This window comes from Hippopotamus amphibius, chromosome 5 (assembly GCF_030028045.1).
Source record: "Hippopotamus amphibius kiboko isolate mHipAmp2 chromosome 5, mHipAmp2.hap2, whole genome shotgun sequence".
In the NCBI taxonomy this organism is placed as follows: domain Eukaryota; kingdom Metazoa; phylum Chordata; class Mammalia; order Artiodactyla; family Hippopotamidae; genus Hippopotamus; species Hippopotamus amphibius.
In genome coordinates, this window is record NC_080190.1 from 143,058,811 (window position 1) to 143,085,328 (window position 26,518).

Below are 26,518 nucleotides of genomic sequence, written 5' to 3' on the forward strand. Positions count from 1 at the left end.
GTAACCATAATCTACTTTCTGTCTCTATGGATTTGCCTATTCTGGACATTTCCTATAAATTGAATTGTACAAGATGTGGCCTTTTCTGTCTGTATTCTTTGACTCAGCCTAATGTTTTCAACATGTGTTGCAGCATGTATCAGTACTTCCTTCCTTTTTAAGGCTGAATAGTGTTCTGCTGTTCCGTTGTACGGGTATCCTACATTTTGTTTACCCACTTATCAGTTGATGGACATTTAACTTGCTTCCACTTTTGACTATTATGCAAACAGTGCTATGAACATTTATGTGTAAGTTTTTGTGTGAACACATGCTTTCAATACTCTTGTATAAATACCTAGGAGAGGAATTGCTGGGTCATATAGTAACACTGTGTTTAAATTTTTGAGTAACTGTCAAACTGTTTTCTGCGCTTTTACATTCTCATCAGCAAGATATGAAAGCTCCAATTTCTAAACACTCTAGCCAATATTTAAATGTGTTAATTGCCCAAATTTTAATTGGGTTAGTTTTCTTTTGTAAATGCTGAAGTCTTAACAGATATACTTTGCAAATATTTTCTCCCAATCTGTGGATTGTCTTTTCAGACTTTCTTTATAGTGTCCTTTGACATACAAAATTTTTTTAATTTTGAAAAATTCCAATTTATTTTTGTTTTGAATTCTTGTGTTTTAGGTGTTATATCTAAAAAAAGTTGCCTAACATCTTTTTTGAAACATCATACCTACCTTTCCTGTTTTATCTCATGTCCTACCCTAAGCACAGACACAGAGACACCCAGGTACACACACAAACACACATCCCCTTTAACGCCTTAGCCATTCCTCTTCTTAACCATGTCAACATGCCATGGTCTCTCTGTAGCCTTGACATATGTTTCCTCCCTCATGCAAAGTGTGTCAGTTGGCATTTTTTTAAAACTGACATGGACTTCTTTGGGAAGCTCACCCAGACCTGCCTTCCCTTGCCCTGATCCGTGGCTTTATATCCTCCACTTTCCTCTTCTCATCCCCAGGCATACAGTTGTATGTTATTTTAACTGTTCATTTTCATCTCTGTCACCCCCCTGCACCTTGAGCTCCTTGAGATCAGGTCTTTCTTTGATTTCTGGATATCCCAAACTGAACAGTGGTCTGCAGTAAATGCTGAAAAATCTTTGAGTGAATGCCTGCTGTTGTCCTCAGACTGCCTTCTTTGCCATCCAGAATTAAAGCCTGTATCTTGCTTCGACTCTTTTCCTTGGGAGGGCATGGCAGTTTGGACCTTTGACGTCCCTTCTCCCTCTTTCAGCCCATCACACCCACTTGGCTACAGTCACTATAGTACCCTATTCACTGAAGTAAAATCAGAGCAAGTAATTGGAGTTAAATGATTCCTAGATTATTCAGTTCCTAATCTGATTAAACACTAATTCTCTGGGTCAAGAATTAGAACTAGGTTCAAAGCCTTTGATTTTTCTCCAAAAGAGTGAGTTTTTACCCAGATCATGCAGACTCACAACATATGAATAGAAAAGGTAACTTTAATACCAGTCTCATTTTCCTTAGACCCATTGGGAAGAAGGGAGGGGCAAGGAAGTCTAGTCAAAAAGCAGATTAAAGGATCACAGTTTATGCAGGTAGGGCAAAGTGCAGATTGACAGTATCGCAGAGGAGTAGGCATTAGAAGACATCTATCTCATGGATCTCCAGGGACACTGAGTTTTCATTGTGTGCTCTCTGGAAGAATAGCAGTAGAGATGCGAGCATTCAGCAGTTCGAGTGGCAGAGTCAGAGATGGTGTGTTTCTTCAGGCTGCCCTGAATGATGGCCTGTGAGTCAGTCCTTTGAGGGCAAGGGACCTGGCTTTAGTCATTAAAGGATTGGGTTTCCCAGGCATAACTAACCCATTGATCCCTTTTTAATATATTGCTGCCTCCCTTTCACATTTCAAATGTAGACTTGCGCCGACATTCAAACTGATGCATTGAATCCAATTGCGTACACCAGCTTTAACTGATTGAGAGCACAGTTTCTTCCACCCCCCACCCCAAAGTCTCCTTACTAACTGGATTTGGGGAGGGACACTGGCAAGGCCACTACATTGACTTCAGCTTTCTCTTTTGAAGGTGTTTTATTCTTGGTGAGCTCTTCTACAGCTGTTCTTAGGAGATGGAAAACAAATTGGAGAATTTGGGGCACTGTGGCAGGCTGACAAAACTTTCTATTACTTCATATCGCAAACACTGGACCAGAATGACTCCTTAGTGACCTGGGAATGTTGACATAAACCAATGGCTTGTGCTAGCAAGAGTCATTTAGGCAAAGAGCTTAATTCAAATATTGTTAGGCAAATGTCTATAACATGATGATAGGATATTATAAACCCTTCATAAATAAAGCTGTATTTGTATTTTACAGATATGTTTACATCTAACATCAAGCAGCTATGCTTAGTCAGTTTTCTAATTGGGAAATATCTCTGAGTTATAAAGCATGACTTGAAATATTTAGTTTTATAATTAACATAGAAATGCAAAGATAATTCATGAATATTCTTGTTTCCTGATGAGATTTTAGTTGTGACTTTTTAAGCCCAAAGTATCTCCATCATATGGCATATTTAATGAATAAAAACAGTTTGGAAGAAGTTATTATTATAAGAAAATAATTTTATAATCTAGATGTGTTCAGCACATCTAGATATTGGCTTACTGACTAAAATAAGAAAACCAAAAGTAAGAGCTTATGTAAAATGTGACAGTAGCATAAACTGAGAAATATAGAGGGAATAAAAGTCAGTAAATGAAGAAAAATTAAGATTTCTTTCTCTAAATTATTTAATGTATATTTCAGCTACATTTGCCAACATTTGTGGAAATTAGTTTATAATAAAAAATCAGAGAATTTTCTAAATATAGACTGTTACTGAAACATAGGGCATACCTAGTAAAATATTAAATACTTCATTTACTAATTTTTCTAAAAATAGGGAAGGAATATATTTGTGTGTGTGGAAAGAGAGGGAACAGAGAAAGACAGAAAGAGATACAGAGTAAACCAAGTTATTATTAAAGCATGGCTTGTACTAAGGCATTCTAAATAATTAAATATCTGATGAACATATTGTTATATACCTAATAACTAGAATACAACAAAATACATTTAGTGTTAATATTATATGGAATACAATTTCATGTTTGGGGATTCAAAATTTATTAATTTTTCCAAAGATTATTGTAACACAATTCTAGAATCTTAAAACTTGTTAACTTAGGTAACAATGGTAATAAATAATAAAGGTTATTGGAATAGTGCTTGACATTTTATGAAATATTTCAGGCAGGTGATGTAGTTCAACTTCCTTGTTTTACAGGTAGAGACTGAGATTGCCGTTCCTTAAAGAACTAGGATCACACAGTTACTGATATCACCCTGGGTAGACCTGGAGTCTCTGAGCTTTGTAATGTTGTGCACACAGGAAACTCTCACTATGGAACAAGCTCTCAAATGCTTATTGATCTGGCTTTAAAAATTGTTTACATGCTATCAAAATTTGTTATGCCAGGTCCTAAATGTCTCAAAGTTTCAAACATAAATGTTCTTTTTTAAAGAATTTTTATTGGAGTATAGATGCTTTACAGCGTTGTGTTAGTTTCTACTGTACAGCAAAGTGAATCAACTATATTTATACATATAACCCCTCCTTTGGGGATTTCCTTCCTATTTAGGTCACCACAGAGCACTGAGTAGAGTTCCTTGCACTATACAGTAGGTTCTCATTAGTTACCTATGTTATAGATAGTATCAATAGTGTATATATGTCAGTCCCAATCTCCCAATTCATCCCACCCACCCCTTTCCCCCTTGGTATCCATATGTTTGTTCTTTACCTCCCTGTCTCTATTTCTGCTTTGTAAATGAGATTGTCTATACCAGTTTTTTCAAATCACATATATGCGTTAATGTACAATATTTGTTTTTGTCTTTCTGACTGACTTCACTCTGTATGACAGTCTCTAGGTCCATCCACATCTCTACAAATGACCAAATTTCTTTCCTTTTTATGGCTGAGTAATATTCCATTACAGGCCAATATCACTTTTTGCGTCTATGAACATAGACACAAAAATCCTCAACAAACATAAATGTTCCTGAAATCATACCTTTTCCATCAAGTTGTAAGGGACAAAATAAAATATTCATCCAAGAAAGCAGGTGGAAGTATAAAGTCTCAGTTGGGATTTAGTTAATCACTGTTATCTAATGTTGAAGAATGGGCAGAACTCTGTATCATGTTTGGCATTAAGTACTATCAGAAGCATTTGTATTTCAATATTTAAAATGTACAAAAGGAAGACATAAAGTTGTCATAGCTATCTCAAAACCTAAAACTAATTTGGGTTTTTATAGATTTAGGGGAACAAGTCCTGATCTCTTCAGTGGGAAATCCCAGAGTTTTCACTGTGAGTTGTTATGTCTGAAATGATTTACAAGTCTAATTCATGAACTGTCAATATATCCTGAACCATCCATGCTTTATAACTTGTAATTCTCTACAACCTATTTTATTCTTCTTGAAATCTCCTCAAAGATTGACTGTTTATCATACTGCTTCTCTCTCTCTCTCTCTTGCTCTCTTTCTCTCTCTCTTTTAACTTCCTCTCTGGTCTTGATCTGACTTCTTAGCAATTAGGGTTGTCAGTACTCTCTGTCCTCAAGTTATCCTCATCCTCAAAAGAAGGAATTTACACACAGCACCTAAATAAACATGATTTCTTTTTCAGTTTTCTGTCAATATTTAAAGCTGTTTCTCTTCTTAAAGGAGATTTATATTTTGGATTTCATGTTTCTCTGTAAGAACAGAGTTACATTTTCTGTTTCCACATTGGGAAATTTATTTGAGATCTTACTATTTGGGACTTCCCCCTCATTGCATGTGTTCAGCTATAGGCATTGACAAATTTAACAAAGGATAAAACAGATACAACAGATAACTAACAATATTCTGGCAAATAGCACATACTGCTATTTAGATATACTTATTGAATGAGTCATACTGGGCTTTTGCTGTACCTTGAACACAACAAGTTCATTTCTGTCTCAGAGTCTTTACCTATTATTCTGTCTTCCTTCTGATAAAAAAATATAATTCTTTCTCTGCTAAATGTAATATGTGATGAATCACAAATTCGTCAATAAAACCCTGAAGAAGGTGCTACTTTTCTCCCCATTTTACAGACAAAAAACCCGAGAGAGTGTGCTTAGCTTTTGAAGGAGGAATTGAGATAAAGTGCTTAGAACAAAGTCTGAAATAGAGTAAGCACTTAATAAATATTAGCTTTTGTGGTCTCATATGTAAATCACCTTTTATTTTTATATGTTCCTTCTCCCAGAGTTTTGTGTTTAAAAAACACAATTTTCAGAGCTAATGAAAGAATTTTTGGAAGCCTAACCTCTGAAACCAAAACCTCTTCTGTAGGCAAGCCTTAAAACTGTCAGTCAGAATGTTTTAACTGTTTTCACTGAGTCCTTTTCGCCATAGCTCTGATTTTTCATACCATAGCATTAGCAGCAGTCAACAGATAGGTTGTGATTGGAGCAGCTGTCACTGGGGGAAAGGAAAGAAAAGCTGCGGATTTAAATGGACCATAATAATGATCTGCCACCCAAGTCACCAATAAATTTTCTTTGTTTTATTCCATTTAAGAAACCTAAGGTAGGTTGCGGGGGCGGGGGGCAAAGGGGAAGCTGGGACGAAGTGAGAGAGTAGCATAGACATATTTACACTGCCAACTGTCAAATAGATAGCTAGTGGGAAGTTGCTGTATAACAAAAGGAGATCAGCTCGATGATGGGTGGTGCCTTAGAGGGATGGGGACGGGCAGTCTCAGGAGGGAGGGGATATGGGGATGTGTGTATAAATACAGCTGATTCACTTTGGTGTACCTCAAAAGCTGGTACAAGAGTGTAAAGCAATTATATTCCAATAAAGAGCTTTAAAAAATTTGTAAAAATCTATAAGTGTTTTAGAAAGGAGATTTAATTATTCCTTTTATATTTCTTTGTCCAAATATCACCTCCTTAGATTGATCTTCCCTGACCACCACATCTAAAATAGTAGCCCCATCACCCACTGGCCTCTTGCCTTGCTTTGCTTTCTTCATAGCATTTATTATTTCTTGATATTATATATATATGTATCCCTTTATTATTATTATTATTATAAATAAGTAAATAAATAGGCTGTGTTGGGTCTTTGTTGCTGTGCATGGGCTTCTCTAGTTGTGGCGAGCGGGCGCTACTCTTAGTTGTGGTGTGCAGACTTCTCGTTGCGGTGGCTTCTCTTGTTGAGGAGCACCGGCTCTAGGCACACAGGCTTCAGTAGTTGTGGCACGTGGGCCCAATAGTTGTGGCTCGCAGGCTCTAGAGTGCAGGCTCAGTAGTTGTGGCGCACGGGCTTAGTTGCTCCATGGCATGTGGGATCTTCCTGGACCAGGGCTCGAACCCATGTTCCCTGCATTGGCAGGTGGATTCTTAACCACTGCACCACCAGGAAAGTCACTCCCTTTATTATTTTGTTGTTGTAGCTTTTTTCCTACACTATGATATAAAGCACACGAGGACAGCAGCTTTTTTCTTATTTTTTTGCCGTGTTCCTAACAATAGAACAATACCTCTCATGTGACAATCGTTTAAATATGGGCCAAAGAATCAATGAATGGATGAATTGATAAAGAACATAAAAACACCAAGAAACACAGCAGGAAGCAATGACTTAAGCTGCTATAAATGTATATTGCCTACTACAATCTTAGAAATCTCAAAGTTGTTCTCTTAAAGCTTCTGTTTTATTCAGCCTTTACTGATATTTGCAAAACATTTATAGCAAATCTGACTGTAATCCGAAGATACATTAGATAAACTTGCAGTATCCATACTGAAGAATTAACCAAACATAAACTGTGAATAAAGATATTAAGTGATTAGCTTAGACAGTTTGATTCGAGCATTGAAACTATTTCAATTGTTATACTAAAAGTTTTATTCTATATATCCTGTAAAAAAGCAGAGGGATTCCAGTATTTTTTATGTCATCTGTGTGTATATAATCTCTTTTATAACCAGCACCTTTACTTAAAATTATTATCTTGGGACTAAAGTGACTTTTCCTCAAATAAATGTTCTCTTGTCTACAACAACAACTAATACCATAAATATGATATTTAAATTCAGGTTAATGGGGTTTGGATGATATTGAGAAATAAAGAATATTTAAAATAGTACATCCTTTTAGAACTACCTACATATTTTCTCCGTGCTTATTTGATCATCCAGTCTACTCATCCCTATCAACAAATAATAATGTTAAAAGACAACTAAAAGAGCTAGGATCTACGTCAAGGAAGCAAAGATAAATCAGTTGCTTTTATTTCTATAGAGGAACTCCAGTGTAGTGGGGGAAGATAGGTAAGAACATCAAATACATGCACGCACACATACACATATATTTATTTAGTACTTGCCCCTGATCACCATCTGCTCCCATTCTCCACATGAGCGCTTCTGTCTTGACTGCCCAATGCCGCCCGATTGTTAGCTTCCTACTTTTCAGAGGAATTAGACACTCTGAACTCTCTTAGTCTGAAGTACCACAATTTCCCATCCCTATACCTAGAAATGCCCCTGTCTCTATAGCCAACCTCACCTCCTCTCATCAAGCTGCAGATGAAGTTTTCTTTTTTTCTGTACTGGCTTCATCCTTCCATCTGTTACTGACCTGATCTCTTCTCTTCAAGAATTTTCTTCAGTGCTTCTTTTTCCATTTTCTGCATATTATGTTAGCTCTCCCCCCTCCGCTCGCTCTTTCTACACACCTTGTACCCTGTACCCAGGTGATTTGCCAGCCCACACCTGCACGGCTCCCGAGCTGACGGTCAGCGTCCTTCACCAGCTTTGCTTTCAATAATGTCACGTTGTGGCTGAAACCACCCCCTTGTAGTGGAGTTATTTATGTGGCAAAAATTTAGTGATGCTCCTCCTCTGATTTTTAAACATTTACAGGCGATAATAGGGGCTCTTAACTGGCAGCAATTAATTCCGGCTAGAGCTGGGAGGAATGAGTGTTTCTTACTCTAAGATTTTAAATTAGAAACTATTAAACATGTATATTCCTGCAAAACAGCCCTCACTATGTGGGCTCTTGCTATCCAAATATTTGCTATAACATTGCACAGAAATTTTCACCAAAAATTTACTTCCAAATAGAAACTCAAGTAACAAGTTTATATAGTGCAAAAATGGCAATGTTTAAGTTGTAGGTGAGTCCATGTCAGAGAATGTATTCTTCCATCATAGCTTAGCTGTTCTCTTTATAGGATCATTTCAGGGTCTTCTAAGGAAAGGGGAAAACCTTTGAAGAAAGTTGGTGAGCACAAAAGATCTAGGAAGCCCCATTCATTAGAAGGAACATTGGAAGTATATTGAGAGGGGTGAACACACAAAAGAAATAAGCCTGGTCATGTGTATGTCTCCATCTATAATGCATAGGCTTTTTTCTACTTGTGAAAACATCTGTCACAATGCTAAATTATGATTATTGGCTTTGGAAAGCTTCCCTGTGTCACTCAAGCATAATGTGCTATGTTTGAAAAGCTAGAAATATGTCTCATGCAGTGCATAGATCATCATAATCTTTGAAACCAGGTAGATGCTACTGAAGGTACTACACACCTTTGAAGATCTGAAGAAGAAGATGAAAGAGACTGATCATTTGGTAAAGAAGTCAGGTTTCAAATTCAAGCCTAAAATGGTACAAACGATTTAAAAACTATGCAAGACAGCATCATTTGAAGATCACAGAGGAAGCAGCTTCTTGGTAATGAGGTTGCAGCAGTTTTTCCCAATGAACTACAGAAAACAGTTGACAGTAGGAGCTAACAAATCTTCATAAATACTAATTTTCTTGATAAAGTTTGGCATTTAAAGAGGATAAGAAAAAAGATCCAGAGCATTAAATATCCAAAGATAAGCTGACACAACTTTTAAGTGAGAATTTAAAGTGATGTTAAAAAACAAACAATTCAACCAACCACCAAAAACCTTATGTATTTGTATGACTCTGAACACCCCAGGGTCCTTAAGGAAATGTTGAAGAGTAAATTGCCTATTATATATGGTTCTCAAGTCATAAAACTTTGGCTGCCAAAGGAGGCATTCAGTCATTATTCAAGGAGTCATAATTTCTGGCAGTTCATTTCTTTAGGGTGTGAATTCTAAGAGGAACATAAAGAATTGGGGTTGAGACGAGTTAATTTTTATTTAATGAAGTAAAGAGTTGATGAAGAAGTTGTTGAGTAAGTGCTGCTGTGAAGAAAAAATTTGAATGATAAGCTAAGAAAATGCTTTTTTTTTCCATCTCAGAAGGGTATCTGAACTATTTTTCCGTTGCTAATTCGTTTCGCCAGGGGCAACATCATCCCTCGGCAAAGGTGACTGTGCACTTCATTGAACCTTCTGTGATACTCTCTGATGTTTAGAGACACTTTCCATTTAGCTCCAAAAGGTGGAAGTTCCTCAGTTTTCAGTTTTAATTAAGTATGTCCATCTCAGCAAAATGAAAGTCGAAGGCTATTAGAGAAAAGTCAGTTCTTCTCCAGGCTCACTGAAAGGACTTGTTTAAAGAAATGAATTGATTTTTGATGATGTTGGGTATTTTCAAATAATGTTCAAAAGAAGAAAACATTTGCCTTAGCGAAGAATGACTTGCAAATATTTTTGTTGTAATCTGTATCTGAGAAAAATGCCCCACTCTAAGATGCTGTATTCCTTAAGAAATCGGTATTGCCTACATGTAGGGGCTGACTAGTGGTTATCAACAGAGATGCTCTTAACATTTAAGATTTATTCTCTTGGAAGTAGGCTGTTTTTCCTTATATCTATTATTTGAGCCTCTGATATGCAGATGACTTCACTGTCAAACAAAAGGAAAGACAAATGAAAAATCAGAAAGAAAAGTCAGTAATTTGCATGACCATAATAATAAAGTGATTCAACTAAGATCAGTTTAACAAGATATTTATTGACTGTTCCTTCTAGATACTAAACCATGCTAAGTATTACAGGAATGAAGCAAAAAAGTAAGATATAATTATTTCTGTTAAGAAAATAGTAGGACTCAGGTGAATAACTGTTGGATTTCTTTGGCTTTGGTAGTTTTTCTAAAGTATCTATAAATAATTATATTTTAAATAAGTATTACTATATCTCCTCTCTGGTTGTCTGTCCATTTGTTGTCACACAGGGTGCTCCCTATGCCCATGTCTAGAAACTTCAAAGTCCATGTTTCTTAACTATTTCTTAGGTAGTTAAATAATATCATATTATTAACATGCAGTGCTCACCTTCAACAGACAGGTAAACCATCACATTAGTGAAATGTGATAAATATTGCAATAGAAATGTGTATATCATGAGAAGGGTACAAATACGAAGGGGACATCATTCTACTCAGTTTTAAATAACAAGGTATTGATATTTGAGCTGCACTTTGTAGGACAGATAGATCTTCAGGACCAGAAGGGGAGAGACATTCCCAGAAGTGGGAACATAATGACCAGTCTGTTAGTTCTGAAACATAAAGGCACGAAAGTGTTCAGTTTACTCAGAAAAGAACCAGGCACGGTGTTGCCAGGCCACAGAGGGCAGGCAGGTTGCAGTAGCTTGGGATGAGGATCAACAGGGTGACCTGAGCTGAACCATGAAGAGCCTTGAAGCCATGGTTGGCGAGTCTTCAGGGAGAAAATCAGCCACTATATATTACATTCCTAAACTGCATTGTGTTCACAGGCTGGTTTTCCCCAGCTCTCCCAAGTTCATTCTGAATACTAAAGCGCTTATGTTCTGAGACTACAGGAAGATTCGTTAAGGGAGCCTAAGATATTTTTTCACTTGAAAGATTTATTTAGAAAAAAATTCTGCTGCTTCATTTCTTTCTGTTTTTAATTAAACTGAGTTTTGGCAGTCCTTTCTACTAGGCAGTCCACACGAGATTGAACCTTTAGTGACTCATCAAAATGTATTGTAAATTCTAAAAACCTTAGGTAGTTTCGATGTATCATACTTTTTAAAAGGCTTATTTATTTAGTGCTACCCTTGTATACAATAATGTATGCCTGACATTTTGGGGTTTTCAACTGAGGATTCAATTTGATATTTTTGACTAGTTCCAATGTACAGAGTGCTGTGCTAGGCCTACAGCAGAGGGTGAAAACAGATTCACTGAGCAATGGTAATCTAACATGAGTGAAGACAAGCCAGAAAATAGAGGAAAGACAATATGGGAAAAATCTCAAGGGTAGTATTTAGGTGGTAGGGAGTCACTGAGGTTTCCTAAATAAGGAATTTGTGTATATAAGTGCTTTGCCTTAATGAAGTTAATTTCTAATATGGACTGAGTGTCAGCGACAAGTTCAAAGCCAACCCAGGGATTTGAAAATTATGTACCAGAGAAGACTAGCGCTCAGGGGAGAGGCGTCAAGTATTTTCCAAAAAATGACATGTTCCTCATCAAACACTAAACTGTCCGAAGAACCTTTTTTTTCTTTAAATCTGTTTTTCAATTAGAATCCTGGTCTATGTTAAGATTTTAAATATGCTTTATTTGTTTATGTGTTTTTAAATGCTTTAAAATATCTGATAAAAAATGGTTAAGACAAAAGATAATAAGAGCTTGAACTTGGGTGGGGTAGTAGGAATAAAAAGTAGATGATTTGAGATATTGTTAAGTGGTAAAACAACAACAACAAAACAAGATTTGGCAACTGTTTAATAAATAACCAGAAGAAATAATTCTGAAAGTGAGGAAAAAAGATCAGATCCATAGGTAGAACCTTGTGAATTATGTACTGGGAAAGTCACATTAGACAAAGCTTTGAAGAATTTTGACATAAAGGACAAGGAAAGATGGAAAGAATCAGGGACACAGAGAAGAACCAGGAAGAGACGGAGTTGGAAGATGTAGGCAACAGAGAAGCTTATGACTTCATTATGATTCGAGAGAAGATGAGATCAGAGCACAAAAGCACAGGTGGAAAAGGTATCTTTGTAGTTCATATAAGAATAAAATGAATTTTCTTCAGAAAATTCTAACAATATCTGGTACAGTCATTCTGAAGAAAATAATCTCAAACTGCTTTACGGTGATTTTTGTTTAGTGTGTTAATTTATTTAAAAATTAAGATCCATAACCCTTAATTTTTCTGACTATAAGTGCTTCCTATAATTTGAACATAGGGTATATTTTGGAAGTGGGTCCTTATGATAATCATAAATATAGTCAAGTCTCTCTGATAAATGCTTTTAGACCACTTACTGACATGCTCAATTGAATACTAATACCTCCCATGAAAAATGGCTTTAATACGAGTAAAATGACAGCTGCACTGCAGTGAAAGCACGCATAAAGCTTTGCATTAGCTTGTCTCCAAGGTTACCATCTGTGCTGATCTGAAGTTTTAATGTGTAGGATTTTTCAACCCTTGGCAAAGACTGTATTTTCGTGCTAGGTATCAATCAGGCATTAAAAAAAAAAAAATTTGGAAGGTAATTATACCATTTGGGTCTACAGCCATGCTGACCTTAATCACACAGTTGTTCTGGAGAGACACATCTGTCTCCTATTAGATATTTTGTGTGATGGTTGCAAAAGTAGCTAGACTATCAGAATCCTTTGACCCCATTTTGTGTACCTAAACAGAAAGATCTTAGTTTACACAGTTTACTACTAAACCATGGTCTGGATAAAATTGAGGAGCAAAATAGATTTGAAAAACAGAATGACCTCCACTCAGAGTTTCCATAATTAATATTTCATGATTAACACACAAGTTTCAAAGAAATATAAAAAATCAGTTTAAAAAGTAATAGTATTTTAGAAGTCTGGAACCTATAAATATGACCAAAATTCAAGAAATAATATTTTCATAGTTTAAAAGGAAAAGAGACACTGCTTTTAGTTCCGCATTCTGTAGAAGTTTAGATTTCATTATTTCAGACATTTATTCTTTTTTTTTTTTTTCAGCAGACATTTATTATATATCTTCTCTGTCTCAGGCACTGTGGTAGGCCTTGAGTTTACTGGGTTATGTTGATACTTGGTGTTTGTTCTCAAGGAATTTACAGTCTAGAAGGAAATATAGACCCGCATCAAGGAATTAAATCAGTTTCTAAAAGTTATCGTGGGTTAAGAACAAGGTATTATGAGGGAACACAGGAGGCTATACCTAATGAGGATTGGGAAAGTTTGTAAGAAACACTATCTGTGGTATCAGATCACTTCAGAGTCTTGTGAACAATATCAAGGAATTGGGGCTTTACTATGAGGGCAAAGTAGAGCAATTAAAGGGAATTGGGACAGATGTCTGTTATCATCAGTGTCTCCCTCTCTTTCTCCTTCTTCTTCCCCATCATCATCATCATCATCACTGCCATTATCACTTTTTCACCTCTTACTCTGTGCTAGACGATATTAAGTCCTTTTATGCATTGTTATTTTAATTCTCACCAGAATCTTAGGAGAAAAAGACAATTAACACTCCTGTTTTAAAAATAAAGAAAACCAAGAGAATGTACTTAATTTTCCTGAGATCATAAGTTACAAGAAGCATAGCTGGAAATCACAGCCAGATTTGTCTGGCATCTTTGTTGTCCCTGACTCTGTATTCTCTACTGCTCGTATATAGAAAATGAGTGCATTCCATGAAGACCACTCAGCCCATAGTGTGCTGTGGGAGAGTGTTTTGGGTGAAAGGTAAACTAGAAAAGGGACCTAGTTATGAGGTCATTGTTATTATTCAGGCATCAGAAGACAGTGGACAGAGGTAGTATGAATGGAGAAGAGTGCACATGTTCCAAAGGTATCTCAAAAGTAGAATCAACCACGCTTAGGGATTAATTGGTTGTGTGGAACAGTATTTCTTTTTTGAACAATGAGTATGCTTCAAGAAGTGTATTTCTAAAATATACCAGGTTTATTGGTACTCTAAGAAGCAGTAATGTCAGAAAGATTAGACTTATACACTACCTGTAGGAGTGCAAATTGGTACAACTTCTATGAAAGGCAATTTGCCTGTATCTTTCAGAAGTAAAAATATGCATAGATTTGACCCAGAAACCTTACTTCCAGATATTTATCCACAACCATGCATCTGCATTATAATAGATACATGGATAGATATAGATATAAATATATAGTTACAGATATGCACTGCAGTGTTGTGTGTAATTGCAGAATGTCAGAGGCAAACTGAAGCTCCTTCAGTAGAAGACAGGCTAATAAATTAGAGTAAATCCATTCAATGAAATGCTTTATAATCCTTAAAGGCAATGAGGCATCTCTATATGTGAATTAATAAGGAAATATTGTATGTAGACATATAATTATGTACATATGTGAAAAAGCAAGGTACAGGGAAAAAGTGTGTATATAGGCTGCCTATAGTAGATGGGGGGCAGAGAGAGAGAAATTCATATAGATAAAAATCCATAGAATATCTCTTTAAGGATGAATACTGACTCTATTCTCCCAAAGTCCTGGAGGTCCTGAAATTAATAATACAAGTAAGAGAATAAAATAAGAAAAAAAAAAGTTAATGTTTGAACCGTTATTTTTCAGCCATTCAAATCATATTGCTGCTAAGGTATTGCATTTTGTCCACTAGTTTATTAACACCTGGAGAATACTTGATACTTTTAGACATAGAAGACAATTCCTGACCTTTGCAAACTTATAGTTTATTTAAGCAAATAAAAATAATATATACATGAAAAGTTATGTATACATTTTAATGCTCAGTATATTTAAATTGCTAAATTGGATGTAAGTTAGTTCAGAAAGAGGGGAGAGGGGAGATCAGAGATACCTGAAACTATGAGACAAGAGTTCGTAGGATCTGTGGGCCTTGTGTTGATCCTTGAAGAATTTGGATACATACAATTAGAGGGGAAGGAAAACATCAGGCCACAGAGAAGAATCAAAACTTTGTAGTATAGTCAGGGCTTAGGAATGAACATTGTAAGCAAAGAAGCTCCACAAGTAGGAATCTATACGTTTGGAAATATCAACGTTAGTTTATGGGTTAACCAGAAAGCAAGGGAAAGGCCTTTGATTTGATGTGAAAATAAAAAGGAAGCCACCCTAGTAAAACTCGAAATATTCTAATATCTTCTTAATAATTCACTTTGCTAACATTTATTTTGAATCTTTGGCATAAAAATACTCTTTCTATACTTAATGCATTTTATTCTTCCCTTTATGCCCATTATTTATTATAATGTCTTTAGTGGAATCAGAGTATATTGTACCTTATTGCCTGTACAATACATCATTTAAACAAAATCCAGCTGTCTCACCCAGTTTGAAATTATCCTATAATGTTTATTATCACCTTTGAGCTCCAAGCTCTTTTCCCTAGGCAAAGCAATGTGATTCACTTATGTACACTCAATAGTTTATCGTCAAAACCCTTAATCATTTTCCTTTCCCATTCCAAGTATTTTTTATAGGTTTACTGTCTTAAGTATGGGATATATAAAAATATACTTTTATTATATGGTAGTTTGCTTAAACTGATATTCATGGAATTTTAACACCTTAAAGATACAAAAGTATCTGTGTATTTATGGATTAGGTTATGAAAACACTTCTTTTGCTCACGTCAAATCACTTTACAGAAATTCTTTAATGTTATATAACTAAATGGCAAAGTAATTTCAACTAAATGAACATTTGAGACTATAGTATTCCTTTCAGCTGGATTCGAAGCCTAGAATCTTTTTCATGAATAAAATTATTAAAAGAATTATTTTAATAAAGTATAATCTCAATAATCCACTGTTTTGTTCAAGTGTTATTCACATTTTTAATGAATATGTCAAGTGAGGGGTCTTGTATTATATTCATATACCATTTTCCTTAACATTGTGCTAAAAGAGTAACCTAAAGAGAACAGTTGTGCCTCTGCTTATAACTTACAATCCTAGCTGGGCATTCAGGGAAAGTCAAATCATTCCATACATTTTGAAACATTTCTGTAACCGTGAAGACATACTCTTTTTCCCTTGTGACAAAGAGGCAGAATGTAGCTCTTAGTAATGGTAGAATTTTGGCTGAAAGCTATAAATTCATACTTCAGTGTAGAGACTGATATTGGGATTAGTATAAAGATTGTGAATCATCACAATAAACTAAACAGAAAATTTAAACTTGCCTGAAGATCATAAAGATGTTTTCTCTGGAAAGGTTGCATTGCTAAGCAATGAATCATTTAAATGTCATTTAAAAGAATAACAAGCCCACTACCAAGACCTTTGAAAAACTCTGCATCATAAAAACGTAAACATAGCAGGGTTTTTTTGTGTGTTTTTCAGCTCAGTAAACTTTACTGAGTGCCTCAAGGTGCATATCCTTGAAGAAGTAGATCAGATAGTTATAAGATGCAAATAAAAATAAAAGATGACCTAATACCAGAATGAATGTCGGAGTGATTATTGTAATTATGAATGGTCACTGTGAATTTTTTTGTATTCAGATATTTTATTTTTATAAACATCTAGATTTAAAATCAGAAAAAAATGCAGTTCTTCAATTTTTTTAATTCTTCAATTAAATCCACATTTAATATAAGCCTATCAAAATCCAAGTTGATAGTGATTGCACATAAAGTACATTAAGAAAAGATAGCACTTTTTAACAACAATGCTAGCACCTTAAGAAATTTTTCTGAACTTTAAGGATAAAAAACAAGACTCTCTCAAAGAAAAATTGAACCAGAGTTCAACTGGTAAGGATGACTTAAGACTATTGCAATAGGGGAGAGAGAGTGAACTCAACTCTGCTGAAACAAAAGGCAGGAAGGTTTTTAAGCGCTGGCGTGAGCTAGTAGGAAAGTACTGGAGAATGTTAGGGGGAAGTTGGTCAATGTGATTAGGCATCTGTCTTTGCTGATTGGTGCTTGTGGAAATTAGGCTCCTGTCTTCCCACAAAGAGTAGGCAATAGAGCACTATCTCCTTTTACAGTTACGTTTCAAAGGGATGGCTCTTAGGTCCTTGAGAAGGACATTCCTGGGTTGTAAAACTGGCCAGAGGCTGGAAGAAGGTTTATATTTCAAAAGGGCAGAGAATGAATTTACAATGGCAATTTTTCTAAGGTAAGTGCTCTAAGAAAGGGGATGTCAGCGGCTCACAGTCAAGAAGAAGCCTGTCTAATGTTAGTCAGGCTGAAGGGAATGATAAGAGGCTGTCTTGGTTGACTCTTCAGTTATATTAAGTTGTACCATGTACACTGACAGTATCTGACCATTTTTGACCTTCAAAAACAACAGTTTCATATGGCTTGATCTAAGATCCTGGATCAAATTTCTTTGCTTGTTATTTCCTTTTTTTAATAAATACATTTATTTATTTATATATATTTATTTTTAGCTGCATTGGATCTTCGTTGCTGTGCTTGGGGCTTTCTCTAGTTGCGGTGAGCAGAGACCACTCTTTGTTGTGCTGTGAGGGCTTCTCATTGCAGTGGCTTCTCTTGTTGTGGAGCACAAGCTCAGGCACACAGGCTCAGTAGTTGTGGCGCACGGGCTTAGTTGCTCCGCGGCATGTGGGATCTTCCCGGACCAGGGCTCGAACCCGTGTCCCCTGCATTGGCAGGTGGATTCTTAACCACTACGCCACCAGGGAAGTCCCTGCATGTTCTTTTTTTATTTTTCAGAAGCAAGCATATCTGGAATTGCGGTCTTTGTTATGCCCTTCTCACTCTTAGACTTGGGAATGGTTTTATATGTATTTACATAAATATAGTGTGTATATGTGTGTGTTTATCAAAAACGGATTAAAAATTAAAGTTGGTAGAAATGGAAAAATGGAGTAGTATAAAAAAAGCAGACCTCAAGGCCTTATATAGTTCTTAAAGAAATATCATAAATTTGTTTCAGAGCTTCCTGTAAGTTAAAGCAGGGAAATAAGCATAAGTTGCAGTAATGCCCCCCTGTTGTTGAATAGGGTTCAAGCAAACCAGATTGAAGCAAACCAGAAATTTAAGACAACAGTTTTCCTGGTGTTGAGACCTGACACATTTTTTCATTGAGTGCTTTTAAGGGCAATATTTTTGTGTTGGCTAATATTTCACTAAACCTAATAGCTGATATCACAGGCCTGGTTTTTGCTTGTTTACTTATCATTTTCTTTAATGATGTCTCTCAGTGCAAACTCTTGGCAAAACCCCAAAGTATAATTCAGTAAAAGTAATTTAGTTAGGTATTAAAATAATAACATCCAGATATACATTTCTCTAAAGATAGAATTAGGAATATCTAAAAGGATGAATTGTGTCAGACAGTATTACATGCTTTTGTGGGGAGAGGGACAGTAACCAAACCCTTGATGAGAATCAGGTAATACAGATTGTGAGCGTTTGCAGTTGCCAGTTTGGGGAGCAGAATTTGGGGTTCCCATATCCTTAATAGATGTAAGTCTATATGTTTTAACAGTTAACCAAGGACAGGATGGACTTGAAAGCTTCTTGGAATGTAAGATGATTTAAGATATGGACTTTCCAGCTGCTTATTCCATTAGCAGTCAGGGTCTCTTACAATTAGAATCCATTAGAATTATTGTACTTTCTCTGTTCCCCTATAGCTCCTTGTATGCCTTTGAACATACACAACAGTTTTCAGCGTGCACTTTATTTTGTTTTATTTTTTACATGATGGCATCTGTGTTAGGCAGTGAATTCTTTGTAAGCAAAAACTGTATTTTATTAATCTTTGTGTCCTTAGTTCTTAGTTAGGAGCTGGTAAATAGGGCACAAAAAACATTTTGTTGATTCTATGAATATTTAAGAAAACTGAATAAGTTTGATATTTACAATTATATATCAAATATGTAAAACTACCAATGAACAATGGATCAACAGACACTTCCCCTCTGTCCCATGTCTGTCACTTTGCAGTAGGTGCAACATCATAAAATGTTGGGGGTAAAGGTACCAGAGTCTCAAACATGATGGCAGACAGTGCTAGTCTTCTCTCAAGACCCACTTTCCCCCGTCTCTTCCTTTCTAATAGACACCTTGGTTTGTGGTTGGACAGATGGCTGCCTAGAATAAATGGCTGCATTTTCCAGTCTCCCTTAGCATAGGAGTGGTCATGTGACTACACTCCAGAGAATGAAATGAAAGTGGAAATTTTATGTGTGAATTTTAGGATGCATCCTTCTTTCCCTCTTCTTTTTTCTGCTGGCTGGACTCAGATACACTCCCTGGACTCAGCAGCCTCTTGAAGCATGATGGGGAACCATGTGTTGAGACTGATGAAACAGCAAAAAAGGAGCCTACATCTCTGGTGTCCACAGAGTGGCCTTATCCACCTTGCACTTTTTAAGACTCAAGATTCGTTTCTATGAAAGAGATAGAAATTCTGCCTTTTCTAAGCCACTTTAATTTTTTTTTTTTTGAACCCTGCAGCCGAACCTGATGGTAGTAGTGTAGGGCATATTTTCTTTAGAAATCCTTCCCAAATCTCTTAAGCGTGGGCTGGAAGCCCCTCCTCTGTGCCCCCATATACTCTGTGTAAACCTTTCTTATCCTATTTTATTACAGTTGTCTTTTTTACTTAAAACATTTTTTGAGGGCAGGAACAATGTCTTATTCATGTGCCATTTATCTTTCTCCCTGAGCTGTAGCTAGGATAGAATAAATGCACATAGTATATGTTCAATGAATGTTTATTAACAGTACTGGATTAATGACCTGAACTAGTGAAAGTGCCTAAAATAGTTCCATGGAATTAATCATACCCTAAGAAAATTTTGGCTCAAGATCACAGAACACTGTACACAGTATATGCTCCAAAAAAAGTGTGTGGAAATGTTTATTATGTAAAAACACACTGCCAACCCCTCCATGTGGTGCTCAGTATAAATTCTTATTTGCTCAAATGTAGTAATGAATAATTTTTTTATTACAGCTTTGGATATGACAATTTGTGCTAAGGAAATTTTTTTCCAGTATCTGCTGTGGACTAATCAAGATCTTGATCTGAGCTTTTTATCACAAGTGTATAAAACTGATTTAGGGGACGTAATTGATTGATCCTATGGAAAAAAATTCAGTGCCTCTGAAAATATATTCTGTTCCCTTCTCTACTTCAGAGAATTAACATTTTATTAACTTTTCAATTTATTTTCAAGAAAAAGCATTCAGCTCATCACAAACTGGATTTAATTTTCTTTGGTTTATGACATGTCTTATATTTTAAGAAAAAAATTCATGTCTTCTTTTGTGTGACTTATAGCATGACAAAACTGTTGACCTGGATGAAATAAATCTGTGAAAAGTTATATAGGCCAGGTAGTAAAGATATCATTTTCTTCCTTTTCTTTCCAGGTCTTCTCCCACTGTGAGTAACTAAGTGGTTTGTGCATCATTGCAGTAGCAAAGCTAAAATTCCCGGCGGTCTTGTCTACTTGACTTACTCGTTCCCTACTCTGAAACCAAGAGCAGACTGCGCCACAAGTCTCCTCCAGAAATTGCTGCAATGTCTGTATCTAATTTATCATGGTGAGTGAGTGATTTCCTAACTTTAAATGCAAATACGCATATATCATGAAGCAATATTTTATAAGTTGTATGGTCTAGAACTAAGACAGGGAAAGAACTTAAAAATCTGTTTTCAAGAGATTGTTATCCTATGTTAGGGTGAAGAAGGCAACCTGGGATTAAAAGTTTGACACTTTTAGGACCATGGTATCTGGGGACTCTGGAAAGGGTTCAAGTCTCCCCCTGAATCCCCATGACAATCCAATGCCTTTCTTTTCAGCACACCCTAGGGGAGAGAGGGATAGGAATAAAATATCCTTCCAGCTTTCCTACCGGTTGTCATACTCCCAGATTCAGGACTAACAAGCTGTAAGGGTGGCTGTAAGGGTGGGATAGACATTTTCTCATCAGTACTTTTCTTCAGACTTCCTATTTCAACAGATCTACCCAAATTAAACTGACTAGAACTCAAATATGGAAGAGAAATTTCCTGTATAGATTCATGCCTCTAAATAGCTGACATTCCGAATAATCTTTGTCTCATACTTCATGTTTAAAAGCTGTTTGTGATGTTAAAAAAGCATGAAAAATACAGAGGCAGGTCGAGGCTGACACTGGCGCCTGTCTTTGGTTTGTACCTCAGTTAACAGATGCCTTGAGTGAGGTAGTGATTTGATTAGGGGCCATCCAAAACACAGAGAACTCTGCACAAAGAGACACATTGTCTCTTGCGGTTCCAGTCCAGTTGTCCAGCCCGGCTCTTAGAATTTACTGGGTGTTCTATAAATGTGTGCTGTGTGAATAAGCAAAAAATGCAAAGTGGGTCATTCAATGGTTAAATTAATGTTTTTATTCGAAAAGAGAATTTAAAATTGTGAGGGTATCTTATAGAATTCATATATTTGAAGTTTGTTAGAATTCTTTCCATGTTAAAGGTTTGAATTTTACAAAGATAGTTCTTGGATGTTTTCATTCGACGGTATCCTTAATTCTGGCTACAACTAATGTTCCACATTAGGTTTCCACGTAGGGAGCTCATAGCTTGTTTTACCAGTGTCACCCCTTCACACAAGTGTGTGCGATTTGGCACTTCTTTTCTCCCTCCCAGAATTTGGGCTCCCCACGTACTGGCAAGAAAGGAGTCTGGAAAGGAAATCTAAGATACGCAAAACAAGTCATTGATTTATTTCACTTATACCCAGTTTAGAAATCATTAATCTTTTTTTCACATTAACCTTTGCAATTCTTCTATATTTCCTAACATTTCTAATCTACAATTTTGGAAACATTATCTTATAAGTATTTGAATACAGATGCATGGTAACTCATCAGTTCTCTATGGGAATTTCTCACAGAGCTACATTAATTTAGTGAAATTATTAATAGTCTAGGGTCTGGCTCTCTGTTTTGAAATCCAGAAACAGATGTGCAAATACTGACTACCATTGGAAAATAAACTGGGGTGCCAGGCTACTAACTTAAATAAAATACACGTATGTCATTTTTAAGCATGCAGGATACTTGCTTTGGCCTGACCAGTGCATCCTCTAACTGTTATAGAAAACTATCTGGGAATCTAAATCAGGAGCTTGGCTGATGTCTCATCATCATGGCAAGGAGAGTTACGTGCTTCCAGTGTTCAGAGGAAGCACCATGGGCTATGCCTGGCAGGATGTATCTGTCCACAAAGGATGTATCTGCCAGACGCCACCATTTGTTTCTTGGGGCAGCGTCTTCATGGCTAGGAGTTAGAGTAACACTGTCAGTCTTTGTCACTCTGATTCTTCTGTTCCATGTCTGCCAGACTCTCCTCAGCTTGGCTTTCTCATTAACGTTAGCACCGCATTTATAGTCAAAACTTACCTCAAGTTGTGAACAGTTTGCTCTGCCTACCACAATGTTGTACATACCTGACCATAACCATGTGTTGATTTTAAAATTTAACTCTGAGGCTTAATGGGAAAAGGGATGCCTAATTGTGAACCTTGCATGTAGCCTAGGAATTTAGAAAATATAGGTTAGGACACTTACATTCTTATTTACAACTCTCCAAGCAATACTCCCAACTGTGAAATGCCAGTATAAGAAAATTGTCTTTTTACCTATTAAAAACAAAAAAAACCTCTTCTTCTAGAAGTTATGTGTATGACCCTAGAAAAAAAATGTAAAATGATTTGGCCCTTTCATGCAGAATCTCAAAAAGAAAATACAGTCTAGGAAATTTCCAAATTTCTGGGAAATTATGCAGTGTCAATCAGGTAAGGAGACTGGTGGGAACTGATTACGAGTCACACAGGGACGCACAACAGATGTTTCATGAGTCTTTGTCTTCTGTAAATAATTACGAGAGGGAGACAATGGTTGAGTTGACGTTGGTTGGGGTGGAGACAGAGGGATGTACAGAATCCGTTGCAGACATCCATGGACAGATGAGAGGTTCCAGGCTAGGATCTGAGGGAGAGAATGGTTGCTGGTAGCAGAGATAATTAGCAGGAGACATGAGGCAGCCCAAAGAGTTGGAAAAGGGTCCTATGTCTACAGCACAAAGAGGGAAAAGCTGTGATGCTGAGAGGTGCTTGGAAGAACTTTCACTGCTTCCTTTTCCGATAGTCATCCTCAACCCTCCTTTTACAAATATTTTTGTAAGACATATATGTACATATATAACACATTTATAAACATTTTATATGTACTTTTATAAAACATATATGTACATACATATGCACATATATGTAATGTTCTGAAACATACAGTTTTTACAGCACACAATGTAAGTAAATGTCATCAAGAGAACATTTACATGGTATTTACCATGTACGAGGCAGTTTTTTTTAGGTACTTTGTCCATATACTCCTTACAACAACCTTCTTAGGAATATAATTTTGTAATTTGCATTTCCACAAATGGGAAAGTTAGGCCCAGAAAGTTAAGTAATTTGCCCAATATGACACAGCCACTAAATAGTGGAGTTAGGAAATGAAGGCGGGCAGCCATTTGGTGCTCTTGACCACTGAACTACCAATGTAAAACCAGAAACTATCAGTGTAAAAACAATATCCCTGCTCTGTGCGTGTGGCTTCAAAGCAAGTGCCCTAGTTCCCATTTCCAACCAGAATGTTTCCCTGAATTTCCTCCGATAGAGATATCCTGGAGCCTCTCCCGGAAGGAAAGGAGTGTGTGGCCCGCAGACACTAGCAGGTGTTAGCAAGAGTATCAGGGCAGGATGTGGAGACAGGGAATGAGCTCCCTGATTTCCTAGGGGACATAAGGAGGTTGTTGCTAGCAGAAACTTCGTTGAACTTCCAAAATTATATAAAATGAGCTACCTAATCTACTAAATATAAATTTTAGTTCTGCTTGTTATGTTACAGGCTCAAAATTTTCAGGTTTTCAGCTTGCTACAAAAGAAGCACAACAGAAAAATACCAGCCCTCTGCTGTAGTTCAGCTGAAACAGCTCGTCAATTGCCCATCTCATAGAGACCCTCCACTACTAAATCCAGTACTTTCTACCTCCCCAGACCCTTAGCTTCCATTATTTTAGTATTACTGTACATAGGTAGGTCAGTATTTAGAGAAAGATTCTACTAGTGGCTCAACTGACTTTGCCAAATGACATCTCTTTGACCCCAGATTATTTTTCATTGTGATGCCTGCCCATACTTCAGCGTGTGCCCCATGGTATCTTAAAGACATGATGGCACCTGACAGAGGTGAAGCTAATTCAACTGGAGCCAGGTAGGGAAGAAAGAGCACAGTAGATGAAAGTAAGAAGCCAAATAGGCAGTCAAAATCTGTTGAGCATCTGTGATATGCCACGTGCCATGCTGTGTGCTAAACACAGGGCAGTGTTGGTGGAAAGTAACAACTGCTCTTATAGGAGCTTATAGTTTGGCCAGGAAGACTAAGTGAGGTTGACCCTTGCACAACGTGGGTTTGAAGTGCGCAGGTTCACTTATATGGGAATTTTTTTCAGTACATACATTTGGCCTTCTGTATCTGCAGGTGTGGAAACTGCAGATATGAGGGCCCACTACGGGACTTGAGCTTGGTGGATTTTGATATCCTTGGCAGGCAAACCCCTGCAGGTACTGAGGGAGATGTCTGTAATCAAATAGCTGATTTAATGTGATAAGTGCTCTAAGAAGGATGTCCAAGGTGTTTTGAAAATCAAAATGGATATTTGTTTTTTTCTGCTTGGGAAGAAAGGCTTAGTTTTCAGAATTACAAATGCACCTCTTGCATTTGTTTCTAAAAATAAAGAAATATGCTAATTACAAAGAGTTAAACATTATACAAAATTATAAAGCAGAGATAAAAAATGAACTAAATCCTATCATTCATTCATAGAAAGCCACTGTTATAAATGTGAGATATATTCTTTTCTACATATACTCACATCTTTTTGCAAAAATGGACTCAAACCATGCCGAGACCAGCTCGGCGACTTGAGGTGAGTGACGGGTGCCGCGAGCTTGAAGAAAACACAGACACAGACTGAAGAGAAAAGTGGGACCAGGGGACTCAAGACCTCTCTGATCAAGAGCCCTGCTGACTCATCCCACGTTGCTTTTATTGAGTTCTTCCGCTAACATTCTCAGGTTACACCCATAAACAATCAAAGGCCTCACATGACTGAGGCAATTATCTTTGTTTGCTTCCTGGGTCCGAGTTGAGCAGGTGTGGATTTGAGCTGGGCCTGGAGAGCAAAACAGCCCTGGGGGCAGGAGACCTCTCTCAGATATTGAGGGTCTGTGCCCCACCCCTGTTGGCCCCTCTGCACTGTGCCTGTCTTAGGTTGTTCCTCCCTTGAGGAATCTTACCCCTCTCTGGCTAACCAGTCATCCTCCAGGGCCAAACAGGTTGATATAAGGAAGGCTCTATGCACCACCGCTGTTGGCCCCTCTGTGGCTGTGCCTGTCTTAGGTTGTTCCTCCTCTGAGAAATCTTACCTGTCTTTGGCTAACCAGCCATCCTTCAGGGCCAAACAGGGTGATATTAGTCTCCACGCCCCGCACCCTCAGCTCCTCAACTGCTCAAGCAGGACATTCTGAATCCCATTGCTCGGCCCACATACTTTAGCATTTTCAAGGTTTCAGAAAGGCTCCCGAGTGTCTTCCCACAAAACCATGCATGATATTTTGCCATTTTCTGTTTTAGCTGAACAGTTTCTAAGGGCGTATCTCTATTTGAAGGCTGTAAAGTAACATCACATGTAAAGTCTGGTGACATTGTATGGCAGTGGTGTTATTTATTTCACCTATCCAGATTGGACCTTCTTATGTTTTCAGATTTTTGTTTTTACTATTGTAAATACTTCTCACTTTGAAAATTATTCAAACATTGCTGGGTCACAACGTGCTGTGCCATTCAGAGTACCTGGCGGGGCCCTATCTTGTTGCTGCTCCTGGAATTGCAGACATCAAGGCTATGGAGAAAGTATGGGATTTCTGAGAAAGTGTCTTGTCAACTCATCTCCTTTTTCATTTTAGAAAAGGACCCATCATGTATGCTAACCCTTTCTCCAGATATAGTTCCTCATAAACGTTGAAAATGTGCTGTCAGATATTTTCTTACAGTTGACTAATAGAATTTTATCAAAAGTCAACAAAATAGTCTATGGCGCCTGCCCAAAGATTGGAAATACAATAAAAGTCTGACTTGTGTAAGTATGCTGACTAAATTTAGAAGTGGTGAATAGTCATTATTGAATATGCCTGTAGTATAAAATGCTGTTATGAATGTTGGCAAGTTCAGTAATGCTCTAATAGGAGATTAAAACGAATTTGAATTACCTTCTTTATCCAAATATAGTGTGTTATAATCCTAGCATTGAGAAAGATGCAAAATTTGGTTTGTCAAATTATTCACACTATTTATAGAATTTTTATCTAAGTTCTTCTTTAATAAATAAGTGAAGAAGTGTATCATTCCATGTCGTTCTTT

General features: G+C 36.8%; 1 protein-coding gene across 4 annotated transcripts in view; it reads left to right on the forward strand.

Moving 5' to 3' along the window:
• The window catches only part of OXR1 (oxidation resistance 1), a 441,773-nt gene that overhangs the window by 55,536 nt on the left and 359,719 nt on the right, over positions 1-26,518 (forward strand). For all 4 annotated transcript variants that reach the window (XM_057734805.1, XM_057734803.1, XM_057734798.1 and 1 more), the window contains exon 2: positions 20,420-20,593. In XM_057734805.1, coding sequence (XP_057590788.1) covers positions 20,571-20,593 — 23 coding nt within the window. In that variant the 5' untranslated portion in view covers positions 20,420-20,570. The remainder of the gene's footprint in view (positions 1-20,419; positions 20,594-26,518) is intronic.